This window comes from Cyprinodon variegatus, unplaced genomic scaffold, assembly GCF_000732505.1.
Source record: "Cyprinodon variegatus isolate N-32 unplaced genomic scaffold, C_variegatus-1.0 Scaffold1353, whole genome shotgun sequence".
Lineage (NCBI taxonomy): Eukaryota > Metazoa > Chordata > Actinopteri > Cyprinodontiformes > Cyprinodontidae > Cyprinodon > Cyprinodon variegatus.
In genome coordinates, this window is record NW_015151806.1 from 45,035 (window position 1) to 65,556 (window position 20,522).

Sequence of the window (20,522 nt, forward strand, 5' to 3'; positions counted from 1 at the left end):
GCCAGCTGCAGTTGATCTAGAAAGCTGCAGCCTGCATCCTCACCAAACAAAGGAAACGGAGCACATCTTTTCAATGCTAAAATCACACTGGCTCCCCAACTATACAATACTTCTGTTAGGCCAAAGATCACTGAATGGCTAAGCTCCTAAATACATAATAGACTTGCTGTCAGTGTACTGTATCAACCCAGACCTCTCAGATATTCTGGCTCTAATCTACTTTGCATACCTACCAGAAACAAAAATGGAGAAGTGTTTAGTTCTTATGCTCCACAAAGGTGAAATAAACTCACAGAAAGCTAAAATAGCACTAAAATACATGGTCACTTTAAATCAAGATTAAAAAGGGATGATTTAAAAAAAAAAACATTTTATCTTTTAACTATAATCCTCTTATTTTAATAAAGCAGCTTTATTCTTGAAGTATTTATGTTGCCTCTGTACTGAAAAAAATAGTCTTTCCACTGAAATGTGCTGTATAACTGCTTTCATGACAGGCCTGCTTGCAAATAATTGGTATTATTGTTAATGATTTTCTCAGGGAGTCTGCTGACATTTGATGTTATAAAAACATTTCAAATATTTTTCAGTGTTTTGATAAATAATATATACAGACTTTAAATGGTACCAGAGAAATCTCCCTGCCTGCTAAAACTTTTTCTAGAATAGAATATCTCAAGTTTGAGCACGCTGTACAGCCCACAGTGGCATATTGGACAAAATTAATGTAGCAGGTAGCTGGTTTTGGACTTAAACTCATTTTAACTGTTAATTTTAGTTTTGGCTTGATGTCGATTGTTGAATCATTAGGTATTGTAAAGTTAAATCTACGTACCTATTTCAGCTCCTCATTCATTCCAGTCCTCAAACTCTGCTTTGTTTTTATTGCTTTTGCAAGTTTTGAGCTCAATGTGAGAATTACACTTGAGTTCTATTTGTTCTTTAAACGTATTGCTTAAATTCAAAGGCCCAGACCCGAGATGTTTGGTGCAATAAATTCAGCATTACAGTCCTAATGTTGGCAATCTATCCATATTGGAAAAAAAAAACAACAACAACTAAAAACTGCACATAAAAAGCATTCTTGGGAGAGTCTCAAGACCAAACTGCTGACCAAACACAACATATTATGCATTTGTTGGCCTACTCAAACTCTGGCCTTAAATTCAACTAAGATACTGTGGTGTGAACATAAACAGGTTGTTGGTCATCTAAAACATTTCATTTAAACACAAATCATGCTCAAATTTCAATTTTCCAAAGTAATCAAACGCTGGCTTATAGGGCAATTACCCTTAGGAACTGCCTGGTTTAAGTAGATTTATTTTTCTATATAACTTAAATCATCATTTGAATATCCCTTTTGTATTTACTGGAGTTATCTTTGTCTGGTTTTAAATGAATTGGTGTTCTAAAATATTAGAGTCTAGCAAAAAAGTAAAGAAGGAAAATAAACTGTAAAGGGGCAAATACTTTTTTTGAAGGACATTAGCATGTTTTCTGGAAGTAGCCTCACATTTCTTTAATAAGCTGTTGGGTAGGTGTAAATTGCTCCTTTTCTCTCTGCTAAATATGTCTTCATAGCCACGAGTCGTGTGCAAACCTCGCTTAAGGAGTTCTCCTTTTTTCTCTCTCTCTGTGCACTTGATCTGTGGGTGTGATTGCAAGGCTGTGTAGCCGCATATCAAAAATATGCCTGATCTTATTATTGTTTGTGGTTTATTATGGCTTGCTGTGTGTAGGTGGATGTGTAAGTACTGTGAGAAGGCAATACTTACACATCTGTGTCCCTCGCTGTTAACACAGTCACAGTACTATGCTGGACCTAACTTTCTGCAGAGTTAAGTCCCTCTAATTATCTCCTGTATTCACTCTACCTCCTTTGAACCTACATCCGTGTTGATATATAACTGATTTAGGAAAATAAATGTATGTATGTATTTGCTATTAAGAAAAAAACAACTGAAAGCCAGTTTCAGCTCACTGTTTGAGACGTCCTTATACCGCCTAAATTGCTCTTGAAAGCAGAAGTAGCACTTCAGGGTCCCCAGCAAGCAGCAGCTCACTAACCTAAAAGAGAAGTAGACACATAGTGAAGCTGATGTTTTTGCATCTTCTTTTAGGTTTCAAGTTTTTGTGAGTAATAGCTTGATGGTGAGAGAGAAAGAAAACTTCAGCTGCATTTTCAGGGTGGAGTTTTTTTTATGTTTTCAGGGGTTAGGATTAATACTTAAAGGGAAAAAAACTTGCTTTTTTTATTGTGATGAAGTTTAAGTTTTGATACTTGCTGCTGTTTCATCAGAGCTGTTGCCGTTTCCTGCTACCTCCTTCAGAAGTGTTGTAAATTTAGGTCTGGTTTGCCAACTGTATAGTGCTATGACTTGGCTTTATTTGTCAGGGTTGCATAATACTGAAAATAACATGAAAATATGAAAGCATCATACAGAAGAAAATAAACATAAGAACAAACAGCAACAAGCCGGCAGCTTACTGCCTGATGGAGCCATTTTGGCCTGAATGCAGAGTAAAAGTGCTGAATAATAAGAGTCAATAAGAGTCACACAAGACCTTTTGATTAAAGATAACTAATTTTTGTTGAATATTTACTATAGGAAAAGTATTTTCAGCTTAGAACCAACATTTCATTTGTATTTTTAGGGTTTAGAATAAAGTAAAACCTACATCTTTTGTTTAAAGAGGAAACATTGATTTTGTAGATGTTTATCTGAAAAATATGGGCAACTAAACCACATAGATCTTAAAACTTTTTTTTTACGTCAATTTATTGTTGAAATCAGTTTCATTTTAAAGACTAAAACTGGCAGTTATTATTTCAGTGTACTCAAAACCGATACTTTGTTTTTAATCATTTTTAGCCATGATTAAGAGCTGTTGTTGGGGTCTAAAGAGCCCCTTGCAGCTCTGGTGCCACAGGTAGCAGAACCCTGGTTTATGACACACTCATTTGTGGTCGATCCAGTGATGTTTCAATGTGTTTCTTGTTATGTCTACGTCAAGTCACAACTTAGTGTGAAGCCAACCTTGACACATAGATTATTTTTTACTGTGTTAAAAAAAAAAGAGATGTTGCAATGGAATTGTTTGCCCAAACAAGCCTTAGTGGAAATGCAACGACAAAGACGTTTATTGTTTTCTATGTAAAGGTTTGACTGGTCATACATGGTGGTCGTGAGAGAATAGTTCTGCATTACTGGCAAAAAACAACCAAAATAAATTCTGGTTACTCTATTTAACATAGCCTCTAACCTTTAAAATGAGATCAGCCCTGCCAGTCTTACTCAGCTTGGCTATCAGAGTTAAAAGGCCAAAGTGTAGGCCTCTGCCTACACTACCCAGAGTAAAGAGTGATTTTGTACTGGACTTTAGTGATGTAGCATCACTTTCCGATCTATTTTGCACCAGAAAATATTTTCACTGATCAATCATTAAGGCATGGTAGAAAAATGCAAAAAAAAATAAAAATAAAATATTATATAACACATTTTATTTTATTTCTTTTTTAAAGTATTTTCTAAATATATTAAAGATAAATTCACAGTGTGTGCAACTCTATTAGCAGTGTTGCCCTAACTTCATGCAAACATTATACTGTCTCTGAAACAACACGGTCTCATCTACTGTAGAGATAACGGGAGACAATGACACTGAAATGTGCTGCTTATGTCAGGTCTGCTTTCTAATTTTGTTTAGCAAAAAAAACCCCTGCTTCACACGGATTGGATGTTGGAAATGGCAACAGGGTTTTCAGTGCTGTTGTGGAAATCTCAGTTTTTCCATCATGACTTTAATCCAGAACACTGGCAGACTTGTTGTTTCCAACATACTTCAAATAATGCCAGCAGTTGATCTTCCATAGACATTCTCCTGGTTTGTTGCCTAATGGTTTGCTTTTCTTTGGTATTTTGCGGTTGGGGATTAGCCCTTCAACTCATTTAAAAGCAAAGAAAGGTGATTGAGCACTAGCCAAGAGAACCAAGGCTCCGGTTCTCTTCCAAAATCCCAGCTAATGTTTGAAACATGTCGAATACACTTTTGTATAAGACAGTTGTCATTTATAATTACAGAATTAGTTCATTAAGTGTTAGGGTTTAATATGTCATAGAAGTGTTTGATCCAGTCCTTTATTCAAATGGGGAGTAATCTCCGTGAAATGCAAAAAGGAAGAAAGCATTTTAAGGTTAAACAGAATTTATTCTAATTAAGTATAACAGAAATCATACAAAGAAACAATTCTTATACCTCAAGCTTGGTCCTCCTCCATCAATCGAAGGAAATAGACCCCCTAACTTGGTTTTCACACCCTTATATACTAAATTCTCACCTGGTTAGGTTACAAGTGTCTTCTTAAAGTCCTAGATTGCATTTCCTTATTTTGTCCCCAAGATCAAAGCATGTCCATATAGAGAAACAGAAATACACAGACCAGCATGCATCTAACACAGCTGCAGCATGCAAATACACTGCTCACAGTATATCTAATAGTAAGCAACTTTTTTGACACATTCCTCGTCAATGTGACCTATAGCCACTTTTTTTCTAAGAGAAATCTCTGTAGGTCTCATATTTCAAACACTCTGGCCATCAATCTTGCAATGCCCACAAATGTAATCAACTATAAATGTAATAAAAAGAAAATAAAATTACTTTATTAATCTATGAGAATCATTAGAAAACCTGTCTGCGAAAAACTTTGAGTAAAAAGTTTCCGCAGATATAAACGGTGCTTTGGCTGCCCAGCAATTAGTAGGCAACAGCAATCAACAAACACTCAAAGCCACTTATTAGATTTGTGGGAAGTTATATACTTTAAAACAAACATAATAAATCTCTGCAAACATAATAATTATTACAGTTGTAATAACTGTACGTCCTCTAACTGTGCAGCTTATTACATTCATATTTGGCACTGCTATTGCATATGTGGGAAATGTTGTATGTTTGTGGGATTATTGCATTAAATCTTATATTTATTTATTAGGTTTGTGGTTTATTGTGTTTCAGGATGTTAAAAATCTCCCAGGGGAGAACTCTTATTTCTGTGTACAAAAGAAGTCTTCTGTGCTCAGCATCCATTTCCTCATAAAGCTATTTTAACAGATATGAGTTAAGGCCATGTGCTTCGATGTGGTTAATAACTAACTATTTCATCCAATAAACTTTTAAGTTCCAGTGGTAATTTTCTACTACTTAGCATGTTCCTGTGAATGATGATGTGTAGACTCACATTCAGGTGCAACTTAATTTGCTGCTCATGGAAGCTACATCTACCTGGCCAACCAAAAGTGAATTCAATCTGATTGAGGTCTGGGGAAAATTCTTTGAGTTGGTAGTCTAGTAGCCTAGACCAGTGTTTCCCAAACGTTTTTGACTTGTGTACCCCTTTGGGCAACTAGTCAACTTATTGTTCCTAAATCTACATCCAAACCTGGCCTATATAAAAAGGACAGGACAAAGTACATATTTGGTGTGCACAATAATCAAATAAACAATATTATAAATGACAATATCCATTCCAAATTCTATAGTATAAATAATCTACAACATATATGTTCAATGTTATTGGATTCTATAATTACCGCTATTTGAAATATTTTCACAACTCCAGTATAAATGCATCCAGAAAGTGGACTGTAGCTGCAGTAACATATTTGGCTGCTCTATAAACTACACTGAATGTATGTTAATTAATCATACTGCACAAATCAATAAAAGAATAAATATATACACAGTGACTGTGGTTTACATAATCATTAAATCCAAAAGAAATGAGCATGCCGAAACAAGCTAATCATTCCATGCAAACAAATGAAGACGCTAGGCTCACTCACTGTACTAAATATAACTTAATCTAATGATAGTGCAGCTTACCAGTTCTGTTCATTATATAATAACCAAAGGTTTACATCTGTCTCTCAGCAGTCCTCGTAATCCACTCCGGTTTCCGGCTGCACAAAGTCACATGACAGCTTCATATTTTAATGTAGTAGAATACATAATGGCCTACTGGGAGAGCCTTTTTTTTTTAAATAGAAAATTTAGGGTGTTTTTCATCTGGGTAACACTACATCAGTTACTTTTTGGCAGAAGTAACTAGCATAGTTGGTTCCTTTTGGTTCCTTTTTTAGGAGTGTTTTGGGCTTTTACTGGCCAAGATGGTCAAGCAGAAAACCTCTTGGTTCCTGTCAGCAGCTGATTAAACATTGCAAGAAATTACACCGTTGATTTTTTTTCAGATGTTTTTAGCTCTATTTAGATTAAACTTCCCACAGTAAGGGCTTTTGCAATCATGCTCATATTGAAAGAACAAGCACCTCTTTTTAATTTGCATATGGAGAACTTTCCTTGAATTTCAAAATGTCATTTGTTATTTAGTTTTAGAACTACACCTTTATTTCAATTAAAGATGTTTATAAAGTGTAATTGGGGAAAAAAAATTGCATTCACCATTAATGAAAGTTTTTTTTTGTCTGTCTCCACAGTGTAAGGATGGACTTCTTGTTCTTAGCATCTAACTAGAACTTCAGACGTGAGACTAGAGCACCATGTCGGAGTCTCCGGAGCCCAGATACGAAATTGAGGAGTGGTTGCTAGCCCTCCGCTTATCGCAGTACATCTCCATTTTCCAAGAGTCTGGATATCAGGTTGTGGAAGACTGCAGAGGACTCACAGATGAGCGACTTATTGAAATTCAAGTTCTCCCAACCGGCCACCGGAAACGCATCCTTCGAAGTTTGGAGGCACTAGGATTACAGAACGAGGATGGAAAGACAGTAAAAAGCGAGCAGGAAATTCAGGAGAGTGTTGGAGATGAAAGGAAGCCACGGCTCTACCCAAGACATGTTTTCTTAAAGGATAGAGGAAAGGCAGAGTCCTGCCAGCACAACCAACCAAAGGAGAATATGGAGTATAATATGGAAGCTCAAGATACCATTCCAGACCGCCAAAATGTTGTTCCACCTGTACCTGCTCCACGTAACCTCCCACTTACACAGTCATCTCTATACTCAAGTACCTGTGTTTCCATCTCCAAGCTTTCAAGTAGCAGTAGTGAATCTCTTCTCAACTCTGAAATACCCTCTGATTGGGAGGTCCCTTTAGGAGAGCAATGTCATTCCAACTTTGCTACTGATAACCTACTGTCAGTGCGGCCTGAGGATCAATTCGATTTTGATGGAGAAATGGTTGAAAACTCAATTTATGAGACACATCCAGCAGAACCTCGACCGACCCGCTCCTACAGATTAAGACACCGGCCTGTTCCTGAGATCCCAAGTGAAACTGCTATGCCACCAATGGAAAGGTACTACTTTATATAAAATGCTTAAGTTTTGTTTTTTGGTGTTTTCATTTTTTTATCAGGTTGAGATGGGTTTTCCTCTTTCTATGGAATTGATATTTGAGCCTGACTGATATGGGATTTTGAAGGCCAATATTTTTTATTGCCGGCTTTGTTTCTGGTTTCAGATTCATTCACACCTCAGAAATGTAAAGCTCACATATTTATGATAAACTGACAATAAAGGGACTAAACTAGATTTAGGGAGCAATGCTGCAGCTTTTAAAACATCCAAATAGGATTAGAATTTAATACATAAGTTGGAACCTTTTAAAATTTGGTTCAATGAAAATATTACCTTTTGAATTTATGAGCCCCAGTACAGCCTGCATGTCAGTATGAAAAGTAGGTGGGACATGATATGATAATCTTATTTCACAAAGAACTCAAACTTACACAGGGCTAAAATGCTAATGTGTTCGCCATAATACTGCATATAAGACTTTGACCAATGTCGATTGATGAACCAGACGCTAAAATTGGTCCGATAATTCAATCGAGCTCTACTTAAAATATATCACTATTTTTATACAAGTCACACTTCTCAGAAAAATCATAAAAAGTATTTTTGAGTATATCAGAGTACATGTTTAAACAGTAGGGTCTACAAGTTCATTATAGCTGTGACTTTAATAAGTTGATTATCATCTGCATAGCAGTATAAGATGAGGCTGGAGTGTATAATATATACACAGTCCTGCCTAATATTACTACCATTATAAGAAACCCTCTATAGGGCTCTATAAGCCCATTTGAGGCACTCCACTTATTAAAAAAAAATAAAAATTCATTGGCAAATGAGTGTTTCTGGACAGAAAGCAGTGCCATTAGCATTATTTATTGAGTTTATACCAGTCGGAGGGTACACTGTATTTTCAAAAATATCTGCTTACATAATTGAAATCAGGGAACCAAGCACTTCCATGGCTATAGCTTTATGAAATCCAGGCCTGCAAACTTCTCACACAAACAATTGTGAAAGAATTGGTCACTCTCAGGAGTTCAGTGAATTCCACCATGGTACTGTGACATGATGCTACCTTTGCAACAAGTTTAATTGTAAAAGTTCCTTGATCCTCCTGAATAGTTCCTCATAAATGCCATTGGTGTTATAATTAAACTGAAGCGATTGGGAACGACTGTGTTACACTGATTAAGGGGTTAGTCATGTAAACTGATGGAAAGAGGGATGCAGAAACAGACTTTGGATAGGCTTAATAACAGTGTTTAGTGAGCTTTATGAAATGTGTCTCCATGTCCAAGCAGCTGCTTTCAAGCGATACATAGCTAATACATGACCAGTATTTAGATTTAAGTGGTGTAGCATGCTATCATTAGACTCTACAGCAGTGTTGGCACATTCCCTGGAGTGTTTGATCATGTATCTCCATTTTATGATCTGATAAGTGACTAAGAATGGGATGTCAATTATGTTCATGTATAACATAACATCAATATAACATGTCGCTTATTTTTAAAGGGTACCTGTAACTGTAAAGTTCGATTCAGTTTATTTATATAGCGCCAATTCACAACACATCATCTCAAGGCACTTTACAGTTCACCAGATCACACAGTCAAATTGATGCAAAGTTTTCTATTTAAGGAAAACCAGTTGATTGCTTCGACTCATTGACTCGAATGCAATCCCTCACACTAAGCATGCTTGTAGCGACAGTGAAGAGGAAAAACTCCCTTTTAACAGCAAGAAAACTCCAGCAGAACCAGGCTAAGTGTGAGCGGCCATCTGCCGAGGCCAAGTTGTGTACTATGGTTGTGAAAAAAACAACCAGTAATGTACTCAAAGAAATTCCACACTTTACATATACTATGGTAATTCTGTTTAAGTTACAGTTTTAAGGTACAGGCCTGTTGAGCTGTAGACTACATGATATCTGTTAGTCAGTTTTTCATTCATTAATTCATTATAAGAATTTTAGATACCGTGAGGATACTGTCTAATACTAATCCCTTTTTTGATGTGTACAGAACCCCAAAACATGGCATGGGTTGGACTGTTCTATGTCCTCCTTTTACAATACTGGCTCCATGTGAGTCTAACCATGAAAGTTACAATTGAATGAAAAAGTGTATACCATCTTGTAGCATAGTTCATGTACCAAAGCTTCCATTATTAGGAAAATGGTGTATTTTAGGCTAAAGTAATTATCATTAGTTAGATTGAGGTTCCAAACAAGTAAGAATTGTTTTTTCTATCTTTCTATCTTACTGCAATCAGTACCGTATAATTTAGGGAAAAAATTTAAAGTCCATATCTCCAATGCCAACTGATACCTGAGGGAGCAGCCCTACCAAAATTAGCTGCATAGTCTTGTAACCCTTGTGTTAGCCACGTTAAAAGTCAGATGAATCAAAAGGATTTAATGTTGAGCAAAATCTGTCATGCTACACCTCATCTGTGTTTGCTTTGCTTTGATCTGTTTAAGGAAAATCAAAGAGGCAGTATTTAAAAGACACTATTATAATAGGTACATTTATTGTTATTTTAGCAGCAGGTAGAGAAGCTGATGCCTTTTTGTTCTAAAATATAAGGGAATTTTGTCATGTTGTGCTTTCTTGCATTATAATTTTTTGTAAATGTCTTAAAAACTTTAAATTTGGTAATTTTCCAGGCTAATCATCTCATGAAAATCTGATACTGACCCATGGTCCCAGGCCTAGTTAAAAGTAGTTTAGCCGTTCATTTAAGCAGTTTAAAACAGCTCTGTGTGCAGAGTGAAACCACACTGACTGTTCCTGCTGCTGACCACTTAAAAGCAACTGTCTCGCTGCTCAGTTAAGAGGCCTCAGTTCACTTTTTAAATCTTAATGTTCATAAGAGTACTACACAAAAAACAAGTAAACAACAACAAAACAAAAAAAACACCTAATACCAAACTAAAAACAGTTAATAGAATAGGACACACTTCAGGCTAGAAGTTTTAAACAAAGCTAATCATAGCTAGGACATTTAAATGTCGTTTCTGTTTTTAAACCCTTACTTTGAAAAGCAGTCATGTTTTTTTAGGTTTTGCAGTGTTTTGATAATCATACATTATTTTTAGTGATATCTGATATCCTAATATTTGAAATGAATAAGGTGTTTTAGAGTGTTCAGTGCAATAGATGAAACAAGAAAATCCCAATTTGTACACCATATATACACTACACTGGCCTGCAAAAGTATGCATTCCCGATAGCATTATGTTAAGTTTTAAAATTCTTACAACTTTGAAGATGTCTTAACTTATTTGTTGTAAAACAAATGGAAAACTTTAGCATGCATCACTCTTCATCCTCCATAGAGTCTGTATATTTTAGAGCAAGCTTTTGCATCAATTACAGCTGCAAGTTGTTTGAATGAGTCTTTATTAGCTTGTCAGTTCTTGCTGCTGTGACTTTTCCTCCATCTCCAGTTCAAACCTGCTACAGCTTCTTCTGTTGGATGTTTTTACTTGTGAACAGCCATCCTCAAGTGTAATCACAGATTATAAGTGGACTTTTCCAAATGCATTTGATTGTCTCCACTTAAACACTTGTTATAGCAGCATGCTGAGGTCGTTATCCTACCAGAATTGTCCTTCCTGGGTGGAGGGTACATCTCAAATCACAGGCAGACTGATGCAAGTTTTGTTCAAGAATATTTAGTACCATTTACCTTTTCCTCGATTTGGGTTTTCCAGTCCCCACTGCTGGATCATATCCCCACAGCCTGATACCTTCATCACCATGTTTCACTGCTGGGTTGGTGTTATTTGGGGATTAGATGTATTACATGCACCAGACATGGGACCTGATCTTCAAAAGGTTTACTTGTATTAAAACATGTTGACACACTGCAAGCTGATCTTTACAGGGCAAATCTACTTGCATGTACAACACATTGGGACAGCGAGTGCAAACCATTGTTCTGTGTATGCAGATCATATTGGAGTGACCAAACTCCACAAATGGATTGGTGGAGGATATGAAATTGCATTCTTGACACCTGTGATTTTTCAAACCTGAATTTGATTGAGTGCAAATGTTTGTGTGTATTTTAAGCACATTTAAAAGTCAGTTACAAACTCGCATGCAGAAATATCTGTGGTTATTGTGGCTTCAGGGCAGTTGACGATGCAGTGAGATGATGTAGAGAGTGTTTGTGCAGAGATGAACATATTTGTACGGCCAACAATAGTAGAGTTTTATTGGTTGAAAAAGACGTCTTCTCAGGCCAGCTCAAACGAATGCATCAGGAAGCAGTCCTGCATGCAATTAAATCAAAATGCATAACATTATGTCTAAACCTAGTGTAACTCAACAAGGGACAAAACAATTAACCAGATTAATCATGATGAATTAATGAAACTAATGTAGTAATAGATTAATTAATTAGTTAACTGGAGTGTAGAGACTCTAAAACATGTCTTTAGATGTCAGAACAACACACTTAGAGCAGTAATTATACCGAAATTGTGAAATATATCAACATTTTGCATGTAAGTTTCCAAAAAATGTTCTGTCAATATGCTCTACCCAAAACTCCGGAAGTGGAAAATATTATTTGATATTGTAAAAAATCTTTAATGAACCTTTGGCTATCTGATTAGTAATCTAATAATCAAAAAAAAAATAGAAGGATTAAGCGATTTGTAAAATAGTCAACAGTTGGAGCCCTAAAGTCAATCAATAATCCCTTGTTTTGCATATAAACATACAGTAGTTTTTTTTGTTTTGTTTGTGTAATGTTGCTGCCTTTGGAGCCTGTAAAGGCACACCGTGTAACGTTTGACCACTAGNCGATTTGTAAAATAGTCAACAGTTGGAGCCCTAAAGTCAATCAATAATCCCTTGTTTTGCATATAAACATACAGTAGTTTTTTTTGTTTTGTTTGTGTATTGTTGCTGCCTTTGGAGCCTGTAAAGGCACACCGTGTAACGTTTGACCACTAGAGGCACTAGATCTGTAACTCCTAATAGATTTGCTTCTATTAAACATTGAAAAAAGAAAGATATATGACTGTATACAATGAGCAAAATTATTACCAGTCTAATAATAGAGTTGAAAAAAGAGAATGGGTTTTACACCCGGCTCCTTCTTTCATCCTGGACCAATCAACAAACTCCGTTCCATGATCCACTCTTGTTTTTCCTTGTGCAACTCCCTTTCACGTTTTCTCTTATTAGCCTCCTCAGAAGGTTTTAACCTTTACTTTGCCTCAGCCGTGACAAGTAGTCGAACAGGTGAAATAATTGTTTAGCAAAAGCCTTAGCTCCACAGCTATTTAAGAGCCTCTGGTCGTTAAGCGATACGTTCTTACAAGTCACATGACCTGGCCAGTGAAGATGTGTATTCCAAGTGGGGAGCCTCGCTTGTAGCATTGATAGTGTCAAGCACTGTGTTTTGGCCTGAGGAATCATTTAAGGTAACTTGTATGCGTCAACTCTTTAGGCCCTCTTGAATCTTGAAACAAAACAACAAAAAACATTAATACTCATAATCAGGTAATGCTGGTTTTATATCTTATGCCCCATTTACACTACCCTTTGGAAACTGTCAGAGCAAGGTAACCGAGATAACTTTTGAGTGTAAATGGCATGCAAAACTGCAATGGACTGTGCCAAACACAACTGAACCGTGCTAAACTAGTCCTAGTTCAAAAGTAGGGCTTTGCGCAGTTCAGTTCAGGCTCGGTTCTCAGATAACAAAGAGCACATGAGCAGACCCCATCATCTCAGACATCCATAAAAATACTATCTTCCCTACCATACCAGATAATTTTTAAGCAAGGAGTCTGCTTAGCAGTGTGATGAACCTCAACATTTGTCCTTGTTCCCTAATTAGACTATCTTTTGTTGTATTCACTTCCCAAAAGCGGACTCTGTCAAGAAAATTCACCAAAGGCTTCCTTCTTTGCCTGACTCTCGGTAAACAACAAAATATCACAATTATAACCAAACATTACTTCCTGAATGATACGGTACCATCATTTTGATTGATTCCCTCCTTCAATCCTAGAGAGCAGTAGTACCGTAGATCATCAATAGGAGGCAAGGAACCGGCACGGTTAACTAATCAAAGCTCGGTCTGAACTTGGCACGGATTGATTTCAGAGGCTACTGTAAATGGGGCTTTAGTGACACTATCAGCTACAGGTCTGTAAAAGATCTAATGTCATTCAACATCACCTTGTTGTTTCTGGTTTACATTAAAGAGAAAGGCGATCAAAAAGGGATGGAATTTTTGCCAACGATACAACTATAATGACCTACTACTATAATATTCTGTACAAACGGTGCATTCCTTTTTTTTAAACAAAATTGTTAGAAATTACATCAAATTGCATCTGTAGGATTATGTAAAAATACCTGACATTATGGTTATCATACAGCGATAGTCTCCTTATGGCCTCTACTAACAGTTTATGGTAACTATAAACTGCATTTGCTCTGTGAATGAGTTTGAACTTTGGCAAAACCAAGGAGCGCACGGCATCACAAATACTTGGAAAGAACTATTAACTGACGCAGGCAAAAAAGTCATAAAAAGTACAGCAGATAACTAAACTAAATGACTGATAGATTTGCTACTGCTTCCTTTAGCAAATGGCACTACATTATATTTCCTCCCTTTGAAAGTGTTTTTCTTCATGCTTCTTTAAATTAAGCCACATTGGAAAGTAATTGCAAAAAGGCTGCCTGTTTAAAGGGGATGCTCCATCTTCTTTGTCGGATTTAGGTCTAAACTTTGACTAGGCCTAAGTGCGACAACAAAGGCAAAAATCTCTGAGGGAATAAGCATGTTTTGTATACTTAAAAAAAAAACTTTAAAGTAGAAAAAGAAATGTTCCTTTTTTTTGCTTTCAGTCTTCCTACCAGAGCCCCAGGAGTATATTTCTGCATTACTCATAAATGAATGTCCTTCACTCTGTACTTTATTTGGACCTTGGAATTGGGAAACTTTTCCATAGCTCTGAAGGTCTTTATGCTTACAAGGTGTTAACTATTTTTCCCACGTGCTGCACCGCTGGTTCTAATCCACTGATTCTGCTTCCTCCTCAGGAGCGCACAAACAACCAGCCCTGAACACCTAACCGGCTCAGAGCGTCCCACCGGTGCAAACGGCATACAGAAAGGTATACACAGACTTTCGGCTATATCCCCTTTATCTCTGCTATGAATATTTCATACAGCAACGGAGTCAGCGGTGCTGTTGTTTGCCAGAATGAAAGCAGGGAAAAGAGATGAGGGGAGAGCGCGGGGGTGTTTGGAGGCTGCGTGTCGCAAGAGCAGCCGGCACCCCGGTTCCAAGCGTTCATCTCACCGGGCATATGCTCTCTCATATCTTCCTCCTGAGGGAGACCTTAGTATGTATTCCTGTCGCACAGCTCTCCAAAGTTTTTTTTAAGAAGTTGTTTAACTTTTGCAACTAAACACAGGCTTGTCGTACAACCAGTGCACATATGTGTTTGAGTCTTTTCCTTGCTGAATTTATCCGGCTTATTCAGCAATCCCCAGTCAGTAAAGCTCTGGACTCATAGGAGCAGATGATGCTTTTCTAAAGCAGGATTTAATAGCAAAACGTCTTTAAAATGCCCCCAATTTAAAGATATCTCTAAATAAACTGATACCTTTTTCCATCTAATTTGCCCTCTGACCCTTTCTTCCCCTCTTCTTCCTTGTTATTGCTACCTTTTTATTATAACTGTAGTCTTCTGGCAAGCCTCGCTTTGCCAACTGTTGTCCACATGGAGCAAAACAGGCAGTGAGAAAAGGCAAAAAGGCGAGACAGTAGTGTGGGTTGGGAAAAACGAGGACGAGATGGATGCAAAACAGGCTGAGAGAGACGGAGGAGCCGAAGAATCCAAGGAGGTCCCACAGCAGGGACATGGGGAGCTTGAGTCTCGACTTGCAAGTAAAAATGTTTCCACTCACATCGAAGCAAGGCAAGAAAGGCCTTGTTTGACATGATTCTTGTGGAGCACATTTGAAGAGTTTATTCCATGATGAAGCTCAGGATGCACGAAAGAAGACCAGTGTTGTATCAGAGATGGATGCTCCTAGTTAAAATATTCTGCTACAGGTTTGCAGGTATTTAATCTTTTAGTTTATATATAGATATAAGTGGTCCTAAGCAGGGCTGTACGGAGGGCCCAAAAAATACAGAGGTCAAGAGTCACTTCTGCTGCTCCCCAGAAAATGTTTTTAATTCCATTATTTTGATCTACCAATTTTCAGATTCTTAAGGAGCAAAGGCAACAACGTTGTGATTTTGAAAAGGCTAGGTAGCTCATTTCTCTGTTCCTCTTGTTTTGGAAGCAAGCTTTTGAACATATTTCTATTAGAATCTTGTACATACTTGCAATAAACATTTGACTTTTAAAACATGCAATATCTTCCTTCTCTAGTACCTGCTCTCTCTGTATCTCTCTCCTCACTGCTCCTCCTGCTTCTTGGCCCAAAGAGGAGCTTGGTTTGACTCAGCCTTATCCTCCCTATTCTGTTTTTCCTTTAGTGAGGAATATCAACACAATCAAATACTAAAATGATAGAAACGGGAAAAAAATGTGCCATTTCAACATCATGTTTCAAGAAGTTTTGTCATTTCAACAGAAGTTAGTTTTGCAAATTTCAGAGCAGCGCAATCTCAAAGTATTACATGTAAAATTAGCTATAAATAATGTGAAATATAAATATTAAACAAACAAGATAAAATATGTATATTTAAGCAATTATATAAAATAAATACAGGAGTCTCATCATTACAAGAGAAAATTAAAATGGGGCATTCTGAGGCTTTTTGTTGGACTATTATAGTGACTCTTGAATTATTATTGTTGAAATTAAATGTTTTATTTTGTTTCTGCACAATATTTCCTGTCCCGCTCGATGTGCTCTGTACCAACTTGCTGCATTGAGCTCTGCCTTCCAGTAGAAATACAAAACAATTCAACATCCACTACTGAGAGACTAAATTTGAATAAACATTTTATTTTCAGTCAACTGCTCGAAACGACTGACGACTGGTATAGACAGAGTTAAATAAACTTTGATTCGATGTTGCTTTGGCGTCTAAGTGGCTCGCTGGGCTGAAACAATACCGTTTTTTTTTTTCTCAAGTCAAAAACTTAAGGAGTTCTCTATGAACGTTATTTTGTTTCAAAAGTATTTGTGTATTGTAGTAAGTTTGTGCATTGTAAGTATGAGTTAATTCTAAGTTACATTCTGACTCGCAGCAGCAGATTTGTGCAGTTGTATTCATTGATTTGTATTAGTGTAAAGGAAAAAAATGATTGTTTTTGAAGATTTTAATACATGTTTGAATTTGTTTTGCACTATTTGTTTTTGATCAACTGTAGCAAAACTGAATGGAAGATATTTTTGATGTGCAACTCACAGAACACAATTTGTGTACTTGTACTCAAATATTTGAAGAGGTGTAATTGTGACGGATCAAAAAAAAAAAGAAAACCTCTACAGTTACAAAACACAAAAGTTACAATGCACAAATAGTTTTGGGACAATAGTTCTGGACCATTTGGACTAAAGCTGAGAATGTAAGAGGTTTTTGATGTGCAACTTGTAGAACAGAATTTGTGTACTTGTACTTAAAATTTGAACAGGTGTTAAAAAAAAAAATTGTATTTGTGCATTTATTTTTAAATTCTACAAAAAAAACCCCTTCAAATTCACACTTACATTGCACAAATAGTTTTGAAACAAAATAACCTTCATAGCTCTAGATTTGTAGCTTGATGTGCTCCTCTTCCACTTCCTCTGCCATGACTGACAGACTCACTAATGGTATGTAGCAGTTACCATGGCAACAGTCTGTGTTGACACCATGATCCTCGAGCAGAGATGCTCGAGCCGAGATCCTTGAGCTTCTTTTTTTAATTTTATTAGATAGCGGCGGTACAGTTGGCTCTTCACAAATAAAACACCTTGCAGTTTTGTGGGAGACCTAGATCATCGTCCTACATTCAGTTTCAGTGTAATTTATTTTTTGAGTTTATATATCAAAATTAAGGACATGACCTCTTATCCTCAATGGTAGTTGCGGCGGTGGTCCTAACCCAGCATAAGTTCTTGAAAACCCATTAAAAATCCAAAATGTCTGAGTCTATTTACAGCTAAAGGCAACTTTGTTAAAAAATTATCTAAGGTATGTTTGTTTTAATGTTTTAAATGGTAGTGGCCTCACAGTTAACATATAATTGAGGGCACAGCAGTAGACCTCCAGCTTTTCAGGATTTAGAAAAAAAGGTAAAAAAAAAAAAAAAACTTACCAAAAAAAGGAGATGGCATTTATTTCTTTCTGTGCTTCTATGTCAGGTATTTTTCTGAGCTTTTCCATTTTTTTAATCAATTGTAGCATGTAAGATGCAAGGGAAAACGAGACTCGCTTTTCCGATTTTCTGTGAAGTCACACTGTCAAGTTCATTTCATACCATTTATCTATTCTCACCTGCAACAGTGAAAGACTGTTAAAAACAAGATTATAAATATCAAACTCCCATTAAATTCAGCTGTATCTGGACTTTGTGCCTTTGTGCATTTTTGTGCTGAACCTTTCTAAGCAGTCAGTTGCCAGTGTTAGGCTTAGAAATGATTAGGAGTTTGATGTCATCACGGATTTGAACTGATTGTCTGATCACTAAGGGCAGTATTACACAGAAATATTTCACATAATTATGTCATTTTATTACCTAAGAAGATTGCCAATTACTTTTTTTTTTTAGATCATTTTAACACAAAACTATTAAATAAACTTTATATTATTCATATTAATAATTTTAACATGGCCTATTTACAGCAATTATTAAATGCAAAATTATCAGGTTTGTATTTTGAATTGATAATATAAGTTTAAACAAAATTAATTGTGTATTTTGTTTCAAATACATAAAGTTTATTTGTTTGCATTGCCTAATAATCAGGTTACCTTTATGCAATTCAAGCAATAAACTTCATGTATTTGGAATAAATACACTCATTGATTATGAGTAGATACCCTATTTATGCTAAATACATGTATTTCAAATAAATAAGCTTTATTATACAAATGAATATGGATCATGCAAGGTAATTTAATAGGTTTGTGTTAAAATCATCTAACAAGAAAGTAAATGGTATTTGTCTGTGTCATGAATTTAAATAAATCTTAAAATTCGGGTGGAACATTTGAGTGAGTTTAGAGTTTTCTCCAGGGGGCACTATAAATTAAAAATAGACGTATACCAAAAACCACATTTATACTAAGTTATCACACCAGTATATTAATATGAATTCCAACAAAAAAAAAAGATTATCAAAACAAAATATAATTCCATGTAAAGGTTTACTTTTTTTGTACAGAAATCTTGCCCTTCTGAGGCTTTGTGAATGCAAATCTGTGTTTTACATGTTCGAATAGTGTGTCACAAACCTAAAAAAAATTATGTACAAGTTTATTAATGGGGAATTGATTAGTCAGCTTTATACATATTTTTTTTATATATAAAAACTATATATTGTCTGAGAATGTTTATTTAAGAGCAACTACGCAAATTAACAAAGAGCTATAAAAAGTGCACTGTATTATTTTCCATGTGAATCTCAGATTGTTCATGCTTGTTTGCCTCTTCCAAAAAGTGCTTTAAATCAGTCCTAGCTGTTTTTATCCATGCTGGATCCAGATCCTGACGTTTGAAAAAGGAGGGAGGGAAACCAGAATAAGTGTTAGCCTCGTTGCATGCAGTTAGCCAAGCCTTGTAGCTAAACCAAGGCTTGGCTAACTGCAATCTCTCTCTCTCTCTCTCTCTCTCTAATGCCTCTCCAACTCCTGCAACTCGACCTGTTTATCACCAGCAGGTGGTAAGCAAGTACACCTGTTAGCTGACAGGGAGCTCTCCCTTACCTTTGTATTGCTACTGCGCATGTATAACTTTTTACGAGAGTCAATAGGCAACGATTTTTGCGCCCTAGGGTGGAAATGCGTATCCAATCCGACGAAAAATGAAATGACACTTTAGTCATTTCTAGTCATTACAAATATAGAAATCAATATATATCGAAATATTTTACATTTTGATTTAATTATTTTAAAAAGTATATATTTTTAATGTCTTAATCAAGAAACTGGACGTCTTCATATGCCTTTGTTTGCTTTTATAGGCATTTATTTTTCTTGTGAAATTATATATATTTTTACATCAGAAGAAACTATGCCAAAAACTCGGAAACTGGCTCTTTTATTGCAGAGCAGCAGTGATTCTACTATAGGTTAAAATCAATTTTACTCTGGCATGGAAAATTACAAATGGACCCTTTAAATATGGAGACAGATTGAAAACAAGACTGGCTTCTCAATAACCCTACCCTACCCCAAGCCGGGCATACACTGTGCAATTTTTTTTCAATCGCGGCTACACTGCAAGCGGTACACAGCTCACAATGTATGCTCTCAAACTGTGTGGCCTGACACTCTGATTCGATCTACCTGTTCAGTACATCTAAAAAACCACGTCGGACTCAGCTCCGCAGTGAGATGGAGCTGCTCTGAATCATCTATCATGAAGCCAAAAAAATAGGAGTATGAAGCTCAATAGAGTGAAGTGTGCTGCCATGGCAATTTGTGCAATTTTGTGCTGAAAGCCCTAAAAAGAAAAGGCGACATATTTAGACAAAGACATGGCTTAGCAAACATGGCTACTACAGCCTGTCAGTTTTACAGAAAGAGCTCCGTTTCACTCCTGCCATGCTTTTGTGTTTTCATCTGAGAGGAAAAAGAAGAAGAATCCTTGTTTGTGCATGCCCACTGAGTGATTTGCCCATGACGGTCGGCTGAAAATCAAACATATTTAATTTTCTGCCGACCTCACAATTCCTGATCGGGAGGTGGTCTTGAAAGGCTGATCGCCCCTCGTTACTTCCTGTACAATACACGATGCATGATCAGGCTGAAATAAAAAAAATTCTCACCAACTGGAAAGTCGGCCCGAAAAGGGCAAAAAAACTGTGTAAGTGTGCACAGTATAAGCCTAGCTTTATATAGTTGAACAGGAAAATTCTAAACTCTTGATCCCAATGTACCTTTACTATTCAAAACGGGTTAAGAGTATAGTTGGAGGATTTTCGCAAATTTTTGAAAAGACCCGCCCTCTCCACTTAAAAAAAACGATGCACATACACAACCCTGTAC

General features: G+C 36.4%; 1 protein-coding gene across 1 annotated transcript in view; it reads left to right on the forward strand.

Annotated features, from left to right (window-relative positions):
- Nucleotides 1-20,522, forward strand: part of arap2 (ArfGAP with RhoGAP domain, ankyrin repeat and PH domain 2) — a gene marked incomplete at its 3' end in the record, with an annotated part of 133,956 nt that overhangs the window by 4,789 nt on the left and 108,645 nt on the right. Inside the window, exons 2-3 of the mRNA XM_015402490.1 lie at nucleotides 6,501-7,321; nucleotides 14,402-14,475. Of these exons, the coding sequence (XP_015257976.1) occupies nucleotides 6,564-7,321; nucleotides 14,402-14,475 (832 nt within the window). The remainder of the gene's footprint in view (nucleotides 1-6,500; nucleotides 7,322-14,401; nucleotides 14,476-20,522) is intronic.